Source organism: Scyliorhinus canicula, chromosome 2, assembly GCF_902713615.1.
Source record: "Scyliorhinus canicula chromosome 2, sScyCan1.1, whole genome shotgun sequence".
Taxonomy (NCBI): Eukaryota; Metazoa; Chordata; class Chondrichthyes; order Carcharhiniformes; family Scyliorhinidae; genus Scyliorhinus; species Scyliorhinus canicula.
The window spans coordinates 110,605,207-110,620,630 of record NC_052147.1 but is presented as its reverse complement, the minus strand read 5'-3'; the positions used below and the strand labels follow the sequence as shown (position 1 = coordinate 110,620,630).

General features: G+C 47.2%; 1 protein-coding gene across 5 annotated transcripts in view; it reads left to right on the top strand.

Moving 5' to 3' along the window:
• Positions 1–2,166: 2,166 nt before the first annotated feature.
• LOC119957111 (serine/arginine-rich splicing factor 5-like) overlaps positions 2,167–15,424 on the top strand; it is a 67,884-nt gene continuing 54,626 nt past the window's right edge. Inside the window, exons 1-4 of one of the 5 annotated variants that reach the window (XM_038784819.1) lie at positions 2,167–2,318; positions 7,997–8,141; positions 8,260–8,330; positions 14,806–14,916. In XM_038784819.1, coding sequence (XP_038640747.1) covers positions 8,019–8,141; positions 8,260–8,330; positions 14,806–14,916 — 305 coding nt within the window. In that variant the 5' untranslated portion in view covers positions 2,167–2,318; positions 7,997–8,018. Of the gene's footprint in view, positions 2,323–7,993; positions 8,142–8,259; positions 8,331–14,805; positions 14,917–15,424 lie in introns of those variants that run through there. The other 4 variants (XM_038784811.1, XM_038784839.1, XM_038784829.1 and 1 more) reach the window with 4 other exon arrangements.

Below are 15,424 nucleotides of genomic sequence, written 5' to 3'. Positions count from 1 at the left end.
GGGAGAGGGGAGGGGGAGAAGGGGAGAGGGGAGGGGAGAAGGGGGAGAGGGGAGGGGGAGACAGAGGGGAAGGGAGGGGGAGGTGAAAGGGAGGGGGGAAGCGTGAAGGGGAGAAAGGGGGGGAAAGGGAGGGGAAAGGGGAGAAAGGGGGGGGAAAGGGAGGGGAGGAGAAAGGGGGGAAGGGAGGGGGAAAGGAAGGTGGTAAGGGAGGGGGAAAGGAAGGTGGTAAGGGAGGGGGGAAGGGAGGGGGGAAGGGAGGGGGAAGGGAGGGGGAAGGGGGGGAAAGGGAGGGGGTGAGGGGAAAGGGAGGGGGAGGAGAAGGGGGGAAAGGGTGAAGGGGGAGAAAGGGGGGGAAAGGGAGGGGGGAGAAAGGGGGGGAAAGGGAGGGGGGAGAAAGGGGGGAGGAGAAAGGGTGGAAGGGAGGGGGAAAGGAAGGTGGTAAGGGAGGGGGAAAGGAAGGTGGTAAGGGAGGGGGGAAGGGAGGGGGGAAGGGAGGGGGAAGGGAGGGGGAAGGGGGGAAAGGGAGGGGGGAGGGGAAAGGGAGGGGGAGGAGAAGGGGGGAAAGGGTGAAGGGGAGAAAGGGGGGGAAAGGGAGGGGGGAGAAAGGGGGGAGGAGAAAGGGTGGAAGGGAGGGGGAAAGGAAGGGGGGGGGAAAGGGAAGGGGGGAGGAAAAGGGGGGGACGATGACTATGTTTGTTTATTTAATTTTAATTTATTTGTAAGTTCTCTTGTTGTTCACTGGGTTTGGGGGGGTGGGGGGGATGTGATACATGCGTGGATACGGTCTTGGGGGTGTTACAGTTATTATGGGGTTATTTTGTTGCATTTCATTGTTTGTTGTCATATTTTCTGTAAAAAATTCCAATAAAAATTATTTATTAAAAAAAACTAGCCAACTTTCCATCCAATCAGCTCTGTAGTAAAAATTGTTGTGATCGTTTGGAATTTGGCATTCTTGTGTTTATCCAGATGAGTGCAAGGTGAAAATGCTTTATGAACATAAAATTACAGAATTGTCATGTGACAGGTGGAGGCAACCATTCAGTCTATTGTGTCTTGCGACAGCTCTCCAAATTAATAATTCACTTGGTGCCATCTCCCCATCTTCTGCCCATAACTCTGCACATTCTCCCTTTTCAGAGAAATGGTGTAATTCCCATTTGAATGTTTCAATTGAATCTGCCTCTCTTCTGCTTGAAGACAATTAATTTGAAAGGTTCTTAAAATGTCACAGAGTCAACAAGAAACATAACGAGTTATTCTGAAATCGGTTGTCCATAGTCTAACCATTCACAGATTTAAATCATTAGAAAGGAATAATAAGCATCCTCTTTGAGGTGCAGCACGGTAGCACAGTGGTCAGCACTACTGCCTCACGGTGCTGAGGATCTGGGTTCGATCCATGCCGCAGGTCGCGGTCCGTGTGGAGTTTGCATTCTCCCTGTGTTTGCCTGGGTCTCACCCCCACAACCCAAAGATGTGCAGGATAATTGGTAAAAAAATTGGGTACTCTATTTAAAAAAAATTTTTTAAGAGTACTTCATTCTTTTCTTCCCAATTAAGGGGCAATTTCGCGTGGCCAATCCATCTGCCCTGCACGTCTTTTGGGTTGTGGGGGAGACACACAGACACAGGAAGAATGTGAAAACTCCACATAGACAGTGACCCGGGGCCAGGATCGAACCCGGGTCCTCGGGGCCATGAGGCAGCAGTGCTAACCACCGTGCCACGGGTACTCTAAACTTATTTTTTAATAAGCATCCCCTTTGGAAAACTTTTACAAAACAATTTCTGATCATTGAATAACAGGCTTAATCATAGCTGCATTGAGAAATGGGCTTTCATAGTATTTGCATTCGAAACGAGAAATTAATGGTGCAGGGTTTTTGAGAGGCGGTGGTCACTGAGGGAGCGCTTGGTCCTTCCAGTCGGCAGGGGGCAGTGTAGGCTGGGGTGGTCCTACAGTGTAGGTTGGTCCTCTCGACCGGGATGGGGCAATGCAACCTGGCCCTCTGGCGTAGGTTGGGGGGCGGGGTCTCCTACCGTGTATGCTAGTCCTCCGACCTGAGGGGGCAGTGCAGCCTGGTTCTGCAAGTGGAGGCTAATCCTCCCGGCCGGGAAGGGGCAGTGCAGCCGGGTCCTGCTGTGCAGGCTGGTCCTCCCGGCCGGGAGGGGGCGGTAAGAGCGGGAGGGTGGTCGCTGAGGCCGGTGCGGTCACTCTTGGCCCCGCACGGGATCTGCCTGAACCTCAGGAGGCGGAGGCTGTTGGTCACCAGGGAAAAAAAGGTTTGGGAGAGAAAGAGGAAAAGGAGAAGGAAGTGAGTGAGTTTGCGACGGACTGAGTGAGAATGCGAAGAGGCGGGAGGGAGAGAGAAACCGTTCATGCGAAATAAAAGCAGATGGTGCAGAGTATCTGCAGCATTCTCTCAGTGAAACCTGTTGCTGGAGGCTGACTGACTCAGGGAGCCTGAGCTTCAGAGGGTCTAACCCACCCCGGCCCCAGTCTGACTTTCAGTCCTAGAAACACGCCATCACTTAGTCAGGACTCTGGCCCAAATTCGGCCGGCCCTTCCCCTCAAAAAAAAGCAAGGCACTTGCAAATTTGGAAGGGTAATTTCAGTGAAGGAAGTGGGATGAGAACACGCATTGTTGTCTTACGTTTTCAAGAAGCAGTTCGCTAGCACTTGGGGTGAAGGGGATCAAAGGGTATGGGGGGGGGGGGGGGGCTGGCTGGATCAGTATCAGTATTGAGTTTGATGATCAGCCATGATCATAATGAATGATGGAGTCGGCTTGAAGGGCCGAATGACCTCTTCCTCCTATTTTCTATGTAATTATCCCTCCCATCCCCTCCCCCATCCCCCCCCCCCCCCCCCTTCCTTTCCCTTGCACACTCGGTTGGGCTTGGGGAGATGGCAGTGTTGAATTGGTGGGAGCTGCGGTTGGGGTGATAGGTCTTTGGGTGGATGGGTGTTTTTTTTTTACATGATGTTGATGGGGTGGTGGTTTCGGGATGGGTGGAGGAAAAGCTCCATGCAGAAGAGTTCTTTAATTCCTGTAGATTTATTCTTAATCCATAAATATTTTCTTTAAAATGCAGGGTTTGACTCGGGCCTATTTTGTTTGTGTGGAAATTAATTTGGTCTCCCAACTGAACTGAATATGCCCTTTTGAAGGAGTAATGATTGAGACATGTAACTGGTGGATGTCTGGGTTTGAGAGGAAGTGTCAATGATGTGTGTTCAACATGCTACTTGGAAAGGACTTGGGTTTGTTTATGTTTCAGCACTGGTATATGTCAATACATTTTCATATGCAGCTTAATTAGAACAGACTTTCTTTAAAAGTTTCCAATGCATGGCTAGTTTGGGATTATCAGGTTAAGATAATATGGCCAGTTTCTAGCCAGTTCTTGCAGCATTGTAGATTATCTTGTTGACTTGATGTAAGAATTCAAATATGATACTGAAAACTAGGGAGTACCAGTATTACTGATAGTTCCAAAATAGTTGCAGAATTTTAAGATATGCAATTCTCATCTCTCTCAGCAATTTTACATCACTGTTGGAATCCTTTTTTTAAAACTGGCAAAGACTGTCCCTGCTCAGTTTTAGTCTCTGGTTATTTACAGGAGCTACTCTATCTCTGCCTCTATAATCTTTCACATATCCATGTTTTTTGTTCAATATTTTACTGTATTCTTCAAGAATTCATGCATAGTAAAAGGCCTTTTATATTCCAAAAATGTGCAAATGTGGCAGCACTTTTAAACATACCACTAAATGTTTGAAGTCTAATAAGGGTAGTGAATCTGTGGAATTCTTTACCGCAGATGGCTGTAAGAGGCTGGGTCGTTAAGCATGTTCACGGTGGGCAGCACGGTGGCACAGTGGTTAGCATTGCTGCCTACGGCGCTGAGGACCTGAATTCGAATCCTGGCCCTGGGTCACTGTCCGTGTGGAGTTTGCACATTCTCCCCGTGTCTGCATGGGTTTCACCCCCACAACCCAAAGATGTGCAGGGTAGGCAGATTGGCCACACTAAATTGCCCCTTAATTGGATAAAATAATTGGGTACTCTAAATTTATTTTTTTAAATTATGTTCACGGCTGGGTGGCACAGTGGTGCAGTGGTTAGCACTGCTACCATACAGCACCAAGGACTCTGGTTCGATCCCGGCCCTGGGTCACTATCCGTGTGGAGTTTGCACATTCTCCCTGTGTCTTTGTGGGTCTCACTCTGACAACCCAAAGATGTGCAGGGGGTTGGTAGATTGGCCATGCTAAATTGCCCCTTAATTGGAAAATGTTTTTAAAAAAATAAAAGCATTTTTTAAATTTATATTCGAGGCTGAGATAGACACATTTTCCATCAGTAAAGGAATCGAGGATTATGGAGATAAGGCAGGAAAATGGAGTTGAGGATTAAAACATCAGATCAGTCGTGGTCTAATTAAATGGTGAAGCAGACTCGATGGGTCAAATGGCCTTCTGCTCTTGCGTCCTATGGTCTTCTGGACATATAGGTGTTTTCCCCACATAGTTTTTGATGAACTCAACTTGTAAAGGGAGAGGGATGGGCAATGAATAGTCCAAACTGGTGGCAACAGAGTCACGGATGAGGGTTTTTAGCAGCAGATTAGTTAGGCAGGGGTGGAGTCAGGGGAATGTTACAGAGGTGGAAATTGGCAGTTTTGGTGCTTGCTCAATTTCCATGCTTCCATGTGAGGTGTCGAGGCGAGGAATGGTGTGCAGGGGAGCAGAAATTGCTGCAAATGCATTTTCACACGCATCGCTGGATTTTCTCAGGAATTTGCAATTAAAATGTTCTTTTGAGACTTGACCCAATTTCATTGTTTGCAATTGCAATTTGATGAAAGATGTTGCTCATCTTTGAATAATTCTTTCAAAATGAGTCCTGAAAGGATTTGCACCAAGCCGTACTAGTCCATCCATATTGTTGTCCATAATAACATCAAGCAACTTGCGTTTTAAGATTAATTCCTGTGTAAAATGATTTTTGACAATCTCGTATGATTACATTTAAAATCTTTGGGAAAAAATATGTTCATGTTGGAGAATCAGTGACTGTAGTCAAGGCATTGAATGCTGCAAAGGCTGTGCATCCTGACAACATTCCAGCTGTAATACTGAAAACTTGTGCTCCAGAGCTAGTCATGCTCTTAGCCAAGCTGCTCCAGTACAACTACAATTCTACATACCTAATGCTGTGGAAGATTTCACAGGTATGCCCTGACCAGAAAAGGCAGGATAACTCCAATCTGGCCAATTACCTTGTCAGTTTACTCTTAATCAGCAAGGTGTCATTGATGGTGCTAAAAAGCAAAACATACTCAGCAACATCCTGCTCACGGTGCTCAGATTGAGTTCTACCAAAGCCACTTTGCTACAGACCACATACAGCCTTGGTCCAAACATGTACGATTGACCTAAAATTCCAGAGGTGAGGTGAGAGTGACTATCCTTGACATCAAGGCAGCATTTGTTTGAATGTGACACCAAGAAGCCCCAGCAAAACTGGAGTCAATGGGAATCAAGGGGAAAACTCTGCATTGGTTGGAGTCCACCTGGCACAAAGGAAGATGGTTGTGGCTGTAGGAGGCCAATTATCTTGGTCGCAAGACATCACTACAGGAGTTCCTCAGGATAATAGACTGGACCCAACCATCTGCGGCTACTTTATCAATGACCTTTCCTCCATCATGAGGTTAGAAGTGGGGATGTTCACTGATGATTGCACAGTATTCAGTACCATTTGTAATTCTCAGGTAGTGAAGCGGTCCATGCCTGGTGTAGCAATGGCCAACTTATCAGCACATGCCAGGGTGGGCAGTGACTATCTCCATCAAGAGTGATTCAAATTGTCTTTCCTTGACATTTAGTGGCCTACCACCAATATCTTGCGAGTTATCATTGAAATCTAACTGCACTAACCATATTAACACTGTGGCTACAAGAGCCAGTTGGAGGCTGAGAATTCTGAGGCGAGTAACTTACCCCCTAACTCCCCAAAACCTGTCCACCATTTACAAGGCACCAGTCAGGAGTGTGAGGAATACTCTCCGCTTGGATGAGTACAGCTTCAACAACACTCAAGAAGCTCAATGCCATCCAGGACAGAGCAGCTTGCTTGATTGACACCCCTTGCACTACCTTGAATATTCACTCCCTCCACCAGTGGCAACAGTGTGTACCACCTACAGGATGTACCACAGCAATTCACCATGTCTCCTGCAGTACCTTCCAAATCCACAACCTCTATCATCCATAAGGACAAGGGAAAGTGGACACATGGGAACACCACCACCTGCAAGCTTCCCACCAAGTTACCCACCTTCCTGACTTGGAAGTTACTCACCTTCCTTTAACTTTGCTGGATCAAAATCCTGGAACTCTCTCTCAAACTGCACTGTGGGTATACCTGCACCACACGCAGCAGTTCACCAGCACCTTCTGAAGGGCAATTGTCTTTTTGTTTTATGTACAACTGAGTATGTACATAGGCTATGTCAAAGCATGAGTAGCACGTTTAAGGGGAGGCCTTGTTAAAAATAGGATTCAAAGCCAAAATACTCAAGAAGGTTAATCATTTCTGCAGAACTTTTCCACCTCCTGGTACAATATTGCTGGCCTCCTAACTTGCATGGTTGCTGTTTGCAATAAGATGCAGGGGGAGATGGTGGCATAGTGGTATTGTCACTGGACTAGTAATGCAGAGGCCCAGCCAATGCTCTGGGGACAGCTGGTAGAATTTAAATACTGTTAAAAATATACTGGAATATAAAGGTAGCCTCAGTAATGATGGTCATGAAACTATAATTTATTATAAATAACAAATTCCCTGTAGGGAAGGAAATTGGTCATCCTTGTGCCTGTGTGCTACATTTTAAAATTATTTTACTGTACAGTTTGTTGTCATTTTGCCTTGCTGTCCAGTAGTTCTGTACAGTATTCTTGATTTACAATCTTTTTGCAATGACAAAACATTGCAGTCTTGAAGTGTAAAGTTCTGCATTATTTCAACTTGTAACACTGTGATAACCAAACCCCACCACTGGAGGTTCCATATGAGCTAAGTAAATGTTACAGTTGCCTCCATGGAAATATCTGCAGTGACCCAAATGATTTGCAATGGAAGCTCCAACCCAAATTTTTAACTTGCTGAGCTTTGCATCTCCAGCATCTACAATATGACAGGCTAAACTTCAATTATGTCATTGCCTTGTCAACGAAGCAATGATGTGATGACTTACAAAAATATAATTGTATAGAACAGTACAGCACAGAACAGGCCCTTCGGCCCTCGATGTTCTGCCGAGCAATGATCACCCTACTCAAACCCATGTATCCACCCTATACCCGTAACCCAACAACGCCCCCCCCCCCCCCCCCCCCTTAACCTTACTTTTTTAGGACACTGCGGGCAATTTAGCATGGCCAATCCACCTAACCCGCACATCTTTGGACTGTGGGAGGAAACCGGAGCACCCGGAGGAAACCCACGCACACACGGGGAGGACGTGCAGACTCCGCACAGACAGTGACCCAACCGGGAATCGAACCTGGGACCCTGGAGCTGTGAAGCATTTATGCTAACCACCATGCTACCGTGCTGCCCTATCCTGTCTTTTCATTTGTTGTGCCATTTTCTTTTCTCTGCAATGGCCAAGTCCAATGGTATGTTGACTTCTAATCTCAGAAAAAACGTTTCTTAAATAAAGTTGGGCTTGAATATGAAAAGGATCTCTCTAAGTTTGGTTCTAATTGATTTTATGTGCTGAGGGTGTAATATGTGCATTAACCTGTCGGGATAATTGATAAATTGGCCAGCTTGCCATATCAGATAGGATCAAAATAAGTTAGCAATTTAGTTTAAATGGCAGGTATATTTCAAAATATGTTTATTTTACTTTCTCTAGTCAGTGTTTATACTCTACTTTTAATTTAATATTTTTTTAAATGTTTTAATAAAGCAGATTCAACCACATCTAAGTTAAAATGAGATGCCGTGTGTTCATCGGTCGCTTGAGTCCTCATGCCCGAGAGAAGGACGTTGAGAGGTTTTTCAAGGGTTATGGACGCATTCGAGAAATCAACTTAAAAAATGGTTTTGGTTTTGTGGTAAGTGTCAAGTGTTTTTGGAGCTAGCAAAACTCAATGACTCACTGCCCTTCATTCTACATATCATTCCCTGTGCATCTGGTAGAAAGGTAATTTGCAACCAGTTGTTCTATTCCAGGAATTTGAAGATCACAGAGATGCTGATGATGCAGTCTATGAATTGAATGGGAAAGAACTGTGCAATGAAAGGTAATCTTCCACCCCATTCAGCATTACAATTAATGTGGGGCATGCCTCGCCACGAAAACAATGCTAACCTATCTACATTTTATTTCCATAATATTGCTATCCATATTACTAAGAATGCAGAATGTTATTGATGAGCATAAAGTGCATATTATCCTCCCCTTCAGGGACTAGTGTATATCTCACATAGTAGATAAGTGGATGGATCTGTTATTTAATCTGTACAATACCTGTTTGGTCAACTCCGAGTATAATAGGGACGGCATGTGGCGCAGTGGTTAGCACTAGTACTGTGGCGCTGAGGACCCGAGTTTGAGTCTCGGCCCTGGGTCGCTGTCCGTGTGGAGTTTGCACGTTCGCCCCGTGTCTGCGTCGTTTTCACCCCACAACCCAAAGATGTGCAGGTTAGGTGGATTGACCACAATAAATTGCCCCTTACTTGGAAAAAAAAAATTGGGTACTCTAAATTTATTTTTAAAAAGTGGTGGAGCAGAGCTGATTAGTTTTAATAACATGGGGGAAAAAATTGATTAAACGTGAAAAATTAGATTATAATACAATACTCTTTTACTTTCCTCTTAACTTAACAAATACACACATATTTAAAGATTAACATGGATTACAAAGTACATGTTTTAAATAATTTTTATTCAAATTTTCACATTTTCACAAAAAAGAAAACAATAACAGAAAATTCTAAGAACAAAAAAAACAACCCCCCGCCGTAAATACAAAAGAGAAACAATAAATTAACGCCCGTCATTGGCAAAAAACAGATATTCAACCCAAAACAAAAACAAAGAGACAAACACCCCCCCCCCCAAAACCCCTGCACTGACCCCCTTAGGGCAAATTTCACCCTCTCCAATTTAATAAACCCCGCCATATCGTTGACCCAAGCCTCCATGCTTGGGGGCCTCACATCCTTCCACTGAAGAAGAATCCTCCGACGGGCTACCAGGGACGCAAAGGCCAGAACACCGGCCTCTTTCGCCTCCTGCACTCCTGGCTCCACTGCAACCCCAAATATTGCGAGTCCCCAGCCTGGATTGACCCTGGACCCTACCACCCTCGATACCGTCCTTGCTAAACCCTTCCAAAATTCCCCCAGAGCTGGGCATGCCCAGAACATGTGGACATGGTTTGCTGGGCTCCCTGAGCACCTAATACACCTGTCCTCGGTCCCAAAAAACCGGCTCATCCTTGTCCCGGTCATATGAGCCCTATGCAGTACCTTAAACTGTATGAGGCTAAGCCTCGCACACGAAGAGGAGGCGTTCACCCTTTCTCGGGCATCCGCCTATGTCCCCTCCTCAATCTCCTCACCCAGCTCCTCCTCCCATTTATCTTTCAGCTCCTCCACCGAGGCCTCTTCTACCTCCTGCATCACCTGGTACACTTCCGAGATCCTCCCCTCTCCAACCTATACCCCCGAGAGCACCCTGTCCTGGACCCCACGCGGCGGCAGCAGGGGGAACCCCGCCACCTGCCGCCTGACAAACGCCCTTACTTGCATGTACCTTAAGGTGTTCCCCGGGGGGAGCCTGAACTTCCCTTCCAGCTCACCCAAGCTCGCAAACTTCCTGTCTATGAACAGGTCCCCCAGCCTCCTGACACCTGCCCTGTGCCAACTCAGGAACCTGCCATCAGTTCTCCCCAGAACAAACCGGTGGTTCCCCTGTATCGGGGACCCCATTGAGGCCCCCACCTCCCCCCTGTGCTGCCTCCATTGCCCCCAAATCTTGAGGGTAGCTGCCACCACCGGGCTCGTGGTATACCTCGTCGGAGGGAGCGGTAGCGGCGCCGTTGCATGCGCTTCCAGGCTCGTACCCACACAGGATGCCATCTCCAGCCTCTTCCATGCCGCCCCCTCCCCGTCCATTACCCACAATGCCAGCCCCCCCCAAATCCCTGTCTCACCCTTGGAGTCCCGTGTGCCCACACAAAGCCCGTAATGCTTCTGTTAACCCACCTGAAAAAGGCCTTCGGGATAAGGATGGGGAGGCACTGGAACAGGAACAGAAACCTCTGGAGCACCGTCATCTTGACTGACTGCACCCTACCCGCCAAAGGCAGCATGTCCCACCTCTTAAACTCCTCCTCCATTTGCTCCACCAGCCTTGTGAGGTTTAGCTTATGCAAGGCCCCCCAGCTCCTGGCCACCTGAACCCCCAAGTACCTGAAGCTCCTCTCCGCCTTTTTCAGTGGGAGCCTCCCAATCCCCCCCTCCTGGTCCCCCGGGTGTACCACAAACAGCTCGCTTTTCCCAAAGTTAAGCTTATGCCCTGAGAAATCCCCAAATTCCCGGAGAATCCCCATCACCCCCGGCATTCCCCCCACCGGGTCCGCCACATACAACAATAGGTCATCCGCATAGAGCGACACTCGGTGCTCCTCCCCACCCCGGACCAGCCCCCTCCAATCCCCCGACTCCCTCAGCGCCATAGCCAGGGGTTCAATTGCCAGCGCAAAAAGTAGGGGGTACAGGGGACACCCCTGCCTCGTCCCTCGGCATAGTCGAAAATACTCCGACCTCTTATTCGTGGCCACACTCGCCATCGGGGCCTCGTACAACAGCCTCACCCAACTGACAAACCCCTCCCCAAACCCGAACCTTTCCAGCACCTCCCACAAATACCCCCACTCGACCCTATCAAAGGCCTTCTCCGCATCTAGCGCCACCACTATCTCCGCCTCCCCTTCCACCACCGGCATCATAATAACGTTCAAGAGCCTCCATATATTAGTGTTCAGCTGCCTCCCCTTCACAAACCCCGTTTGATCCTCGTGGATGATCTGCGGCACACAATCTTCTATCCTCGTGGCTAAGATATTTGCCAACAACTTGGCGTCCACATTCAGGAGTGAGATCAGCCTGTATGACCCACACTGCAGGGGATCCTTGCCTCGCTTAAGGGTCAAGGAGATCAGCGCCCGAGACATCGTCAGGGGCAAAACCCCCCCCCCCTCCCTCGCCTCGTTGAAGGTCCTAACCAACAGGGGGCCCATACAAAGTACATCTTAAACTACAAGGATGTGGAAGCTTTGGAAAAGGTGCAAAGGAGATTTATCCGGATGTTGCCTGGAATGGAGAGTAGGTCTTATGAGGAAAGATTGAGGGTGCTCGGCCTTTTCTCATTAGAACGGAGAAGGATGAGGGGAGACTTGATAGAGGTTTATAAGATGATCAGGGGAATAGATGGAGTAGACAGTCAGAGACTTTTTTCCCGGGTAGAACAAACTATTACAAGGCAACATAAATTTAAGTTGAATGGTGGAATGGGGATGTCAGAGGTAGGTTCTTTACCCAGAGAGTAGTGGGGGCATGGAATGCACTGCCTGTGGAAGTCGTTGAGTCGGAAACATTACAGACCTTCAAGCGGCTATTGGATAGGTACATGGATTATGGTAGAATGATGGGTTGTAGATTAATTTGTTCTTAATCTAGGACAAATGTTCAGCACAACATCGTGGGCCGAAGGACCTGTTCTGTGCTGTATTTTCTATGTTTTTAACAATTTTGCCACATTATTGCAGCAGAACTGGATTAGATAAATTCTTGAAGAGAAAACCTTTGCTGAGCAATGGGGATAGAGCCCAGCTTGTGGCTAATTAGATCGCTGTTTCAAAGATGCAGCGCCAGCTTTATGGCCCCCTGTGTGTATCATTGTATGATTCTACATATGTGTTCACAATGATTTAAGCTTGGAGTACTAACCACTTGTTCAGAAATAACAGTATCAAGGGCAACATGGTGGCACAGTGGGTTACCACTGCTGCCTCACGGCGCCGAGGTCTAATGTTCGATCCCGGCTCTGGGTCACTGTCCGTGTGGAGTTTGCATATTCTCCCCGTGTTTGCGTGGGTTTCGCCCCCATAACCCAAAGATTTGCAGGGTAGGTGAATTGGCCACGCTAAATTGCCCCTTAATTGGAAAAAATAATTGGGTACTCTAAATTTATTTTTAAAAAAGAAATAACAGTATGGACAGCATGTGTTGCAGTGGTTAGCATTGCTGCCTCATGGCGCTGAGGTCCTCGGTTCGATCCCGGCTGTGGGTCACTGTCCGTGTGGAGTTTCCACGTATTCCCCATGTTTGCATGGATTTCGCCCCACAACCCAAAGATGTGCAGGGCATATTGATTCGCCACGCAGATTGATTGGCACGGTAGCACAAGTGGCTAGCACTGTGGCTTCACAGCGCCAGGGTCCCAGGTTCGATTCCCTGCTGGGTCACTGCCTGTGCGGAGTCTGCATGTTCTCCCCGTGTCTGCGTGGGTTTCCTCCGGGTGCTCCGGTTTCCTCCCACAGTCCAAAGGCGTGCAGATTAGGTGGATTGGCCATGCTAAATTACCCTTAGTGTCCAAAAAGGTTAGATGGGGTTATTGGATTCCGGGGATAGGGTGGAAGTGAGGGCTTAAGTGGGTCAGTGCAGACTCGATGGGCCGAATGGCCTCCTTCTGCACTGTATAATCTATGTTCTATAAAAATTGCCCCTTAATTAGAAAAAATGAATTGGGTACTCTAAATGTATTAAATAAAAAAGAAGTAACAGTATATTTGAAATACTAATTATTTTTTAAATACATTTAGAGTACCCAATTCCATGTACTCTGCACATCTTTGGGTTGTGGGGGGGGGTGCGACCCGAACAAACGTGGGAAATACTTTTTGTATATAAATTTAAAGTACCAATTCATTTTTTCCAATTAAGGGGCAATTTAGTGTGGCCAAGCCACCTACCCTGCACATCTTTGGGTTGGGGGGAACGAAACCCACTCAAACAGGGGGAGAATGCGCAAACTCGACACGGACAGTGACTCAGAGCCGGGATCGAACCTGGGACCTCGGCGTCGTGAGGCAGCAGTGCTAACCACTGCGCCGCCATGCTGCTCAAACATGGGAAATTCTAATGATTATGAATAATTACACCGTGGGCACTTAATGACCCAACAGTGACACTTAAAATTTAGATTCATTGTCACATGTACGGAGATACAGTGAAAAGTATTGTTCTGCGTACAGTCCAGGCAGATTGTTCTGTACATGAAAAACATAAGAAATACAATAAATACACACACAATGACATTGGGTGAAGCATACAGAGTATAGTACCACAGTGCAGAAGATGCGTGGAGAGATCAGTCCATAAGAGGGCCATTCAGGAGTCTGGTAACAGCGGGAAAGACGCTGTTTTTGAATCTGCTGGTGCGTGTTCTCAGACTTTTATCTCCTGCCCGATGGAAGAGATTGGAAGAGAGAATAACCCGGGTGGGAAAGGTCTTTGATTATGCTGCCTGTTTTCCCAAGGCAGCGGAAGGTGGAGACCAAGTTAAACGATGGAAGGAGGGTTCACATGATGATGGGGCTGTGTTCACGACTGTAGTTTCTTGGGCCAGGCAGTTACCATACCAAGCTGTGATGCAGCCAGATAGGATGCTTTCTATGGTGCTTCTGTAAAAATAGGTATGAGTCAATGTGGACATTCCTGAGGAAGTATAGGCACTGTTGTGCTTTCTTGGTCGTAGCGTCAATATGGGTGGACCAGGACAGATTTTAGGTGATGTGCACACCGAGGACTTTGAAGCTGTCAACCATCTCCACCTCGGCCCAATTGATGCAGACAGGGATGTGTACGACACGTTGCTTCTTGAAGTCGATGACCAGCTCCTTAGTTTTGCTGACATTGAGGGAATGATTGTTGTCATTGCCCCATACCACTAGGTTCTCTAACTCCTTCCTGTACTCTGACTCATCGTGTTTGAGTTCCGACCCACTATGGTCATGTCATCAGCAAACGTGTAGATGGAGTTGGAGCCACATTTTGCCACACAGTCACGTGTGTATAAGGAGTATAGTAGGGGGCTAAGTACGCAGCCTTGCGGGGCCCCGGTATTGTGGACTATCATGGAGGGGCTGGTTTAGCTCACTTGGCTAAATCGCTGGCTTTTCAAGCAGGCCAGCAGCACGGTTCGATTCCCGTACCAGCCTCCCTGAACAGGTGCCGGAATGTGGCGACTAGGGGCTTTTCACAGTAACTTCATTGAAGCATACTCGTGACAATAAGCGATTTTCATTTTTTCTTTTTCATTTCATTTCAGGAGGTGTTCCTTATCCTTACTCATTGTGGTCTATGGGTCAGGAAGTTAAGGATCCAGTTGCAGAGAGAGGAGCCAAGTCCTGGGTTTTGGAGTTTAGTTATGAGCTTGGCTGGGATTATGGTGTTGAAGGCAGAACTGTAGTCAATGAATAGGAGTCCTTGTTGTCAAGATGCTCCAGGGGATGTAGGACTAGGGCGATAGCGTCTGCCTGTGAAACTCAGAATTCTGTATTAAAACTGAAGTCTAATCTACACCTGAAAGGGGGGGGGGGGGGGAGAATCCTAGAGGAAGTAGTGGGAAACTTTGCTCTGCCTTCATGAAATATGGTTATGTAGCTCTAAAGGAGATTTATTCAAACTTCTGAATCATCTTCACAGGGTTACAATTGAATATGCTCGATCACGATCAAGAGGAGGATGGCGCAGAGGAAGCGGAATGCCACAACACTTCAGTTATCGCAGACCATATGGTGGTGGAGGAGAGGGAAGGTGAGAACCTTTGTCAAATGCTTTGTAATAATAACACTTGTGTCCTTCAAAAGGAAATGTTGGACTTGGGTTGAAATTGAATGCTTGCAGGGCATAAAACAAGCACTGACCAGTGGCATGTGGAGTTTAAAATTATTCTCGTGAAAGGGGAAAGATTGAATACAATTGAAACACTCAACCGTTGTGGGGGCATTGAGGTGCAGTGGTTAGTGCTGCTGCCTCATGGCACCGAGATCCCAGATTCGACCCCAGTCCTGGGTCACTGTCCGTGTGGAGTTTGCACATTCTCCCCATGTCTGTGTGGGTCTCACCCACACAACACAAAAGATGTGCAGGATAGGTGGATCGGCCACACTAAATTGCTCCTTCATTGGAAAAACAATAATGGATACTCTAAATTTATTTTAAAAAGGAAACACTCAACAGTGAGCAGCGAGTTGGGAGAAAAGGATAATAGAAAAAAGACAAATTTGCATAATAATGGGGGTAATGTTTGTAATGAAAGCAA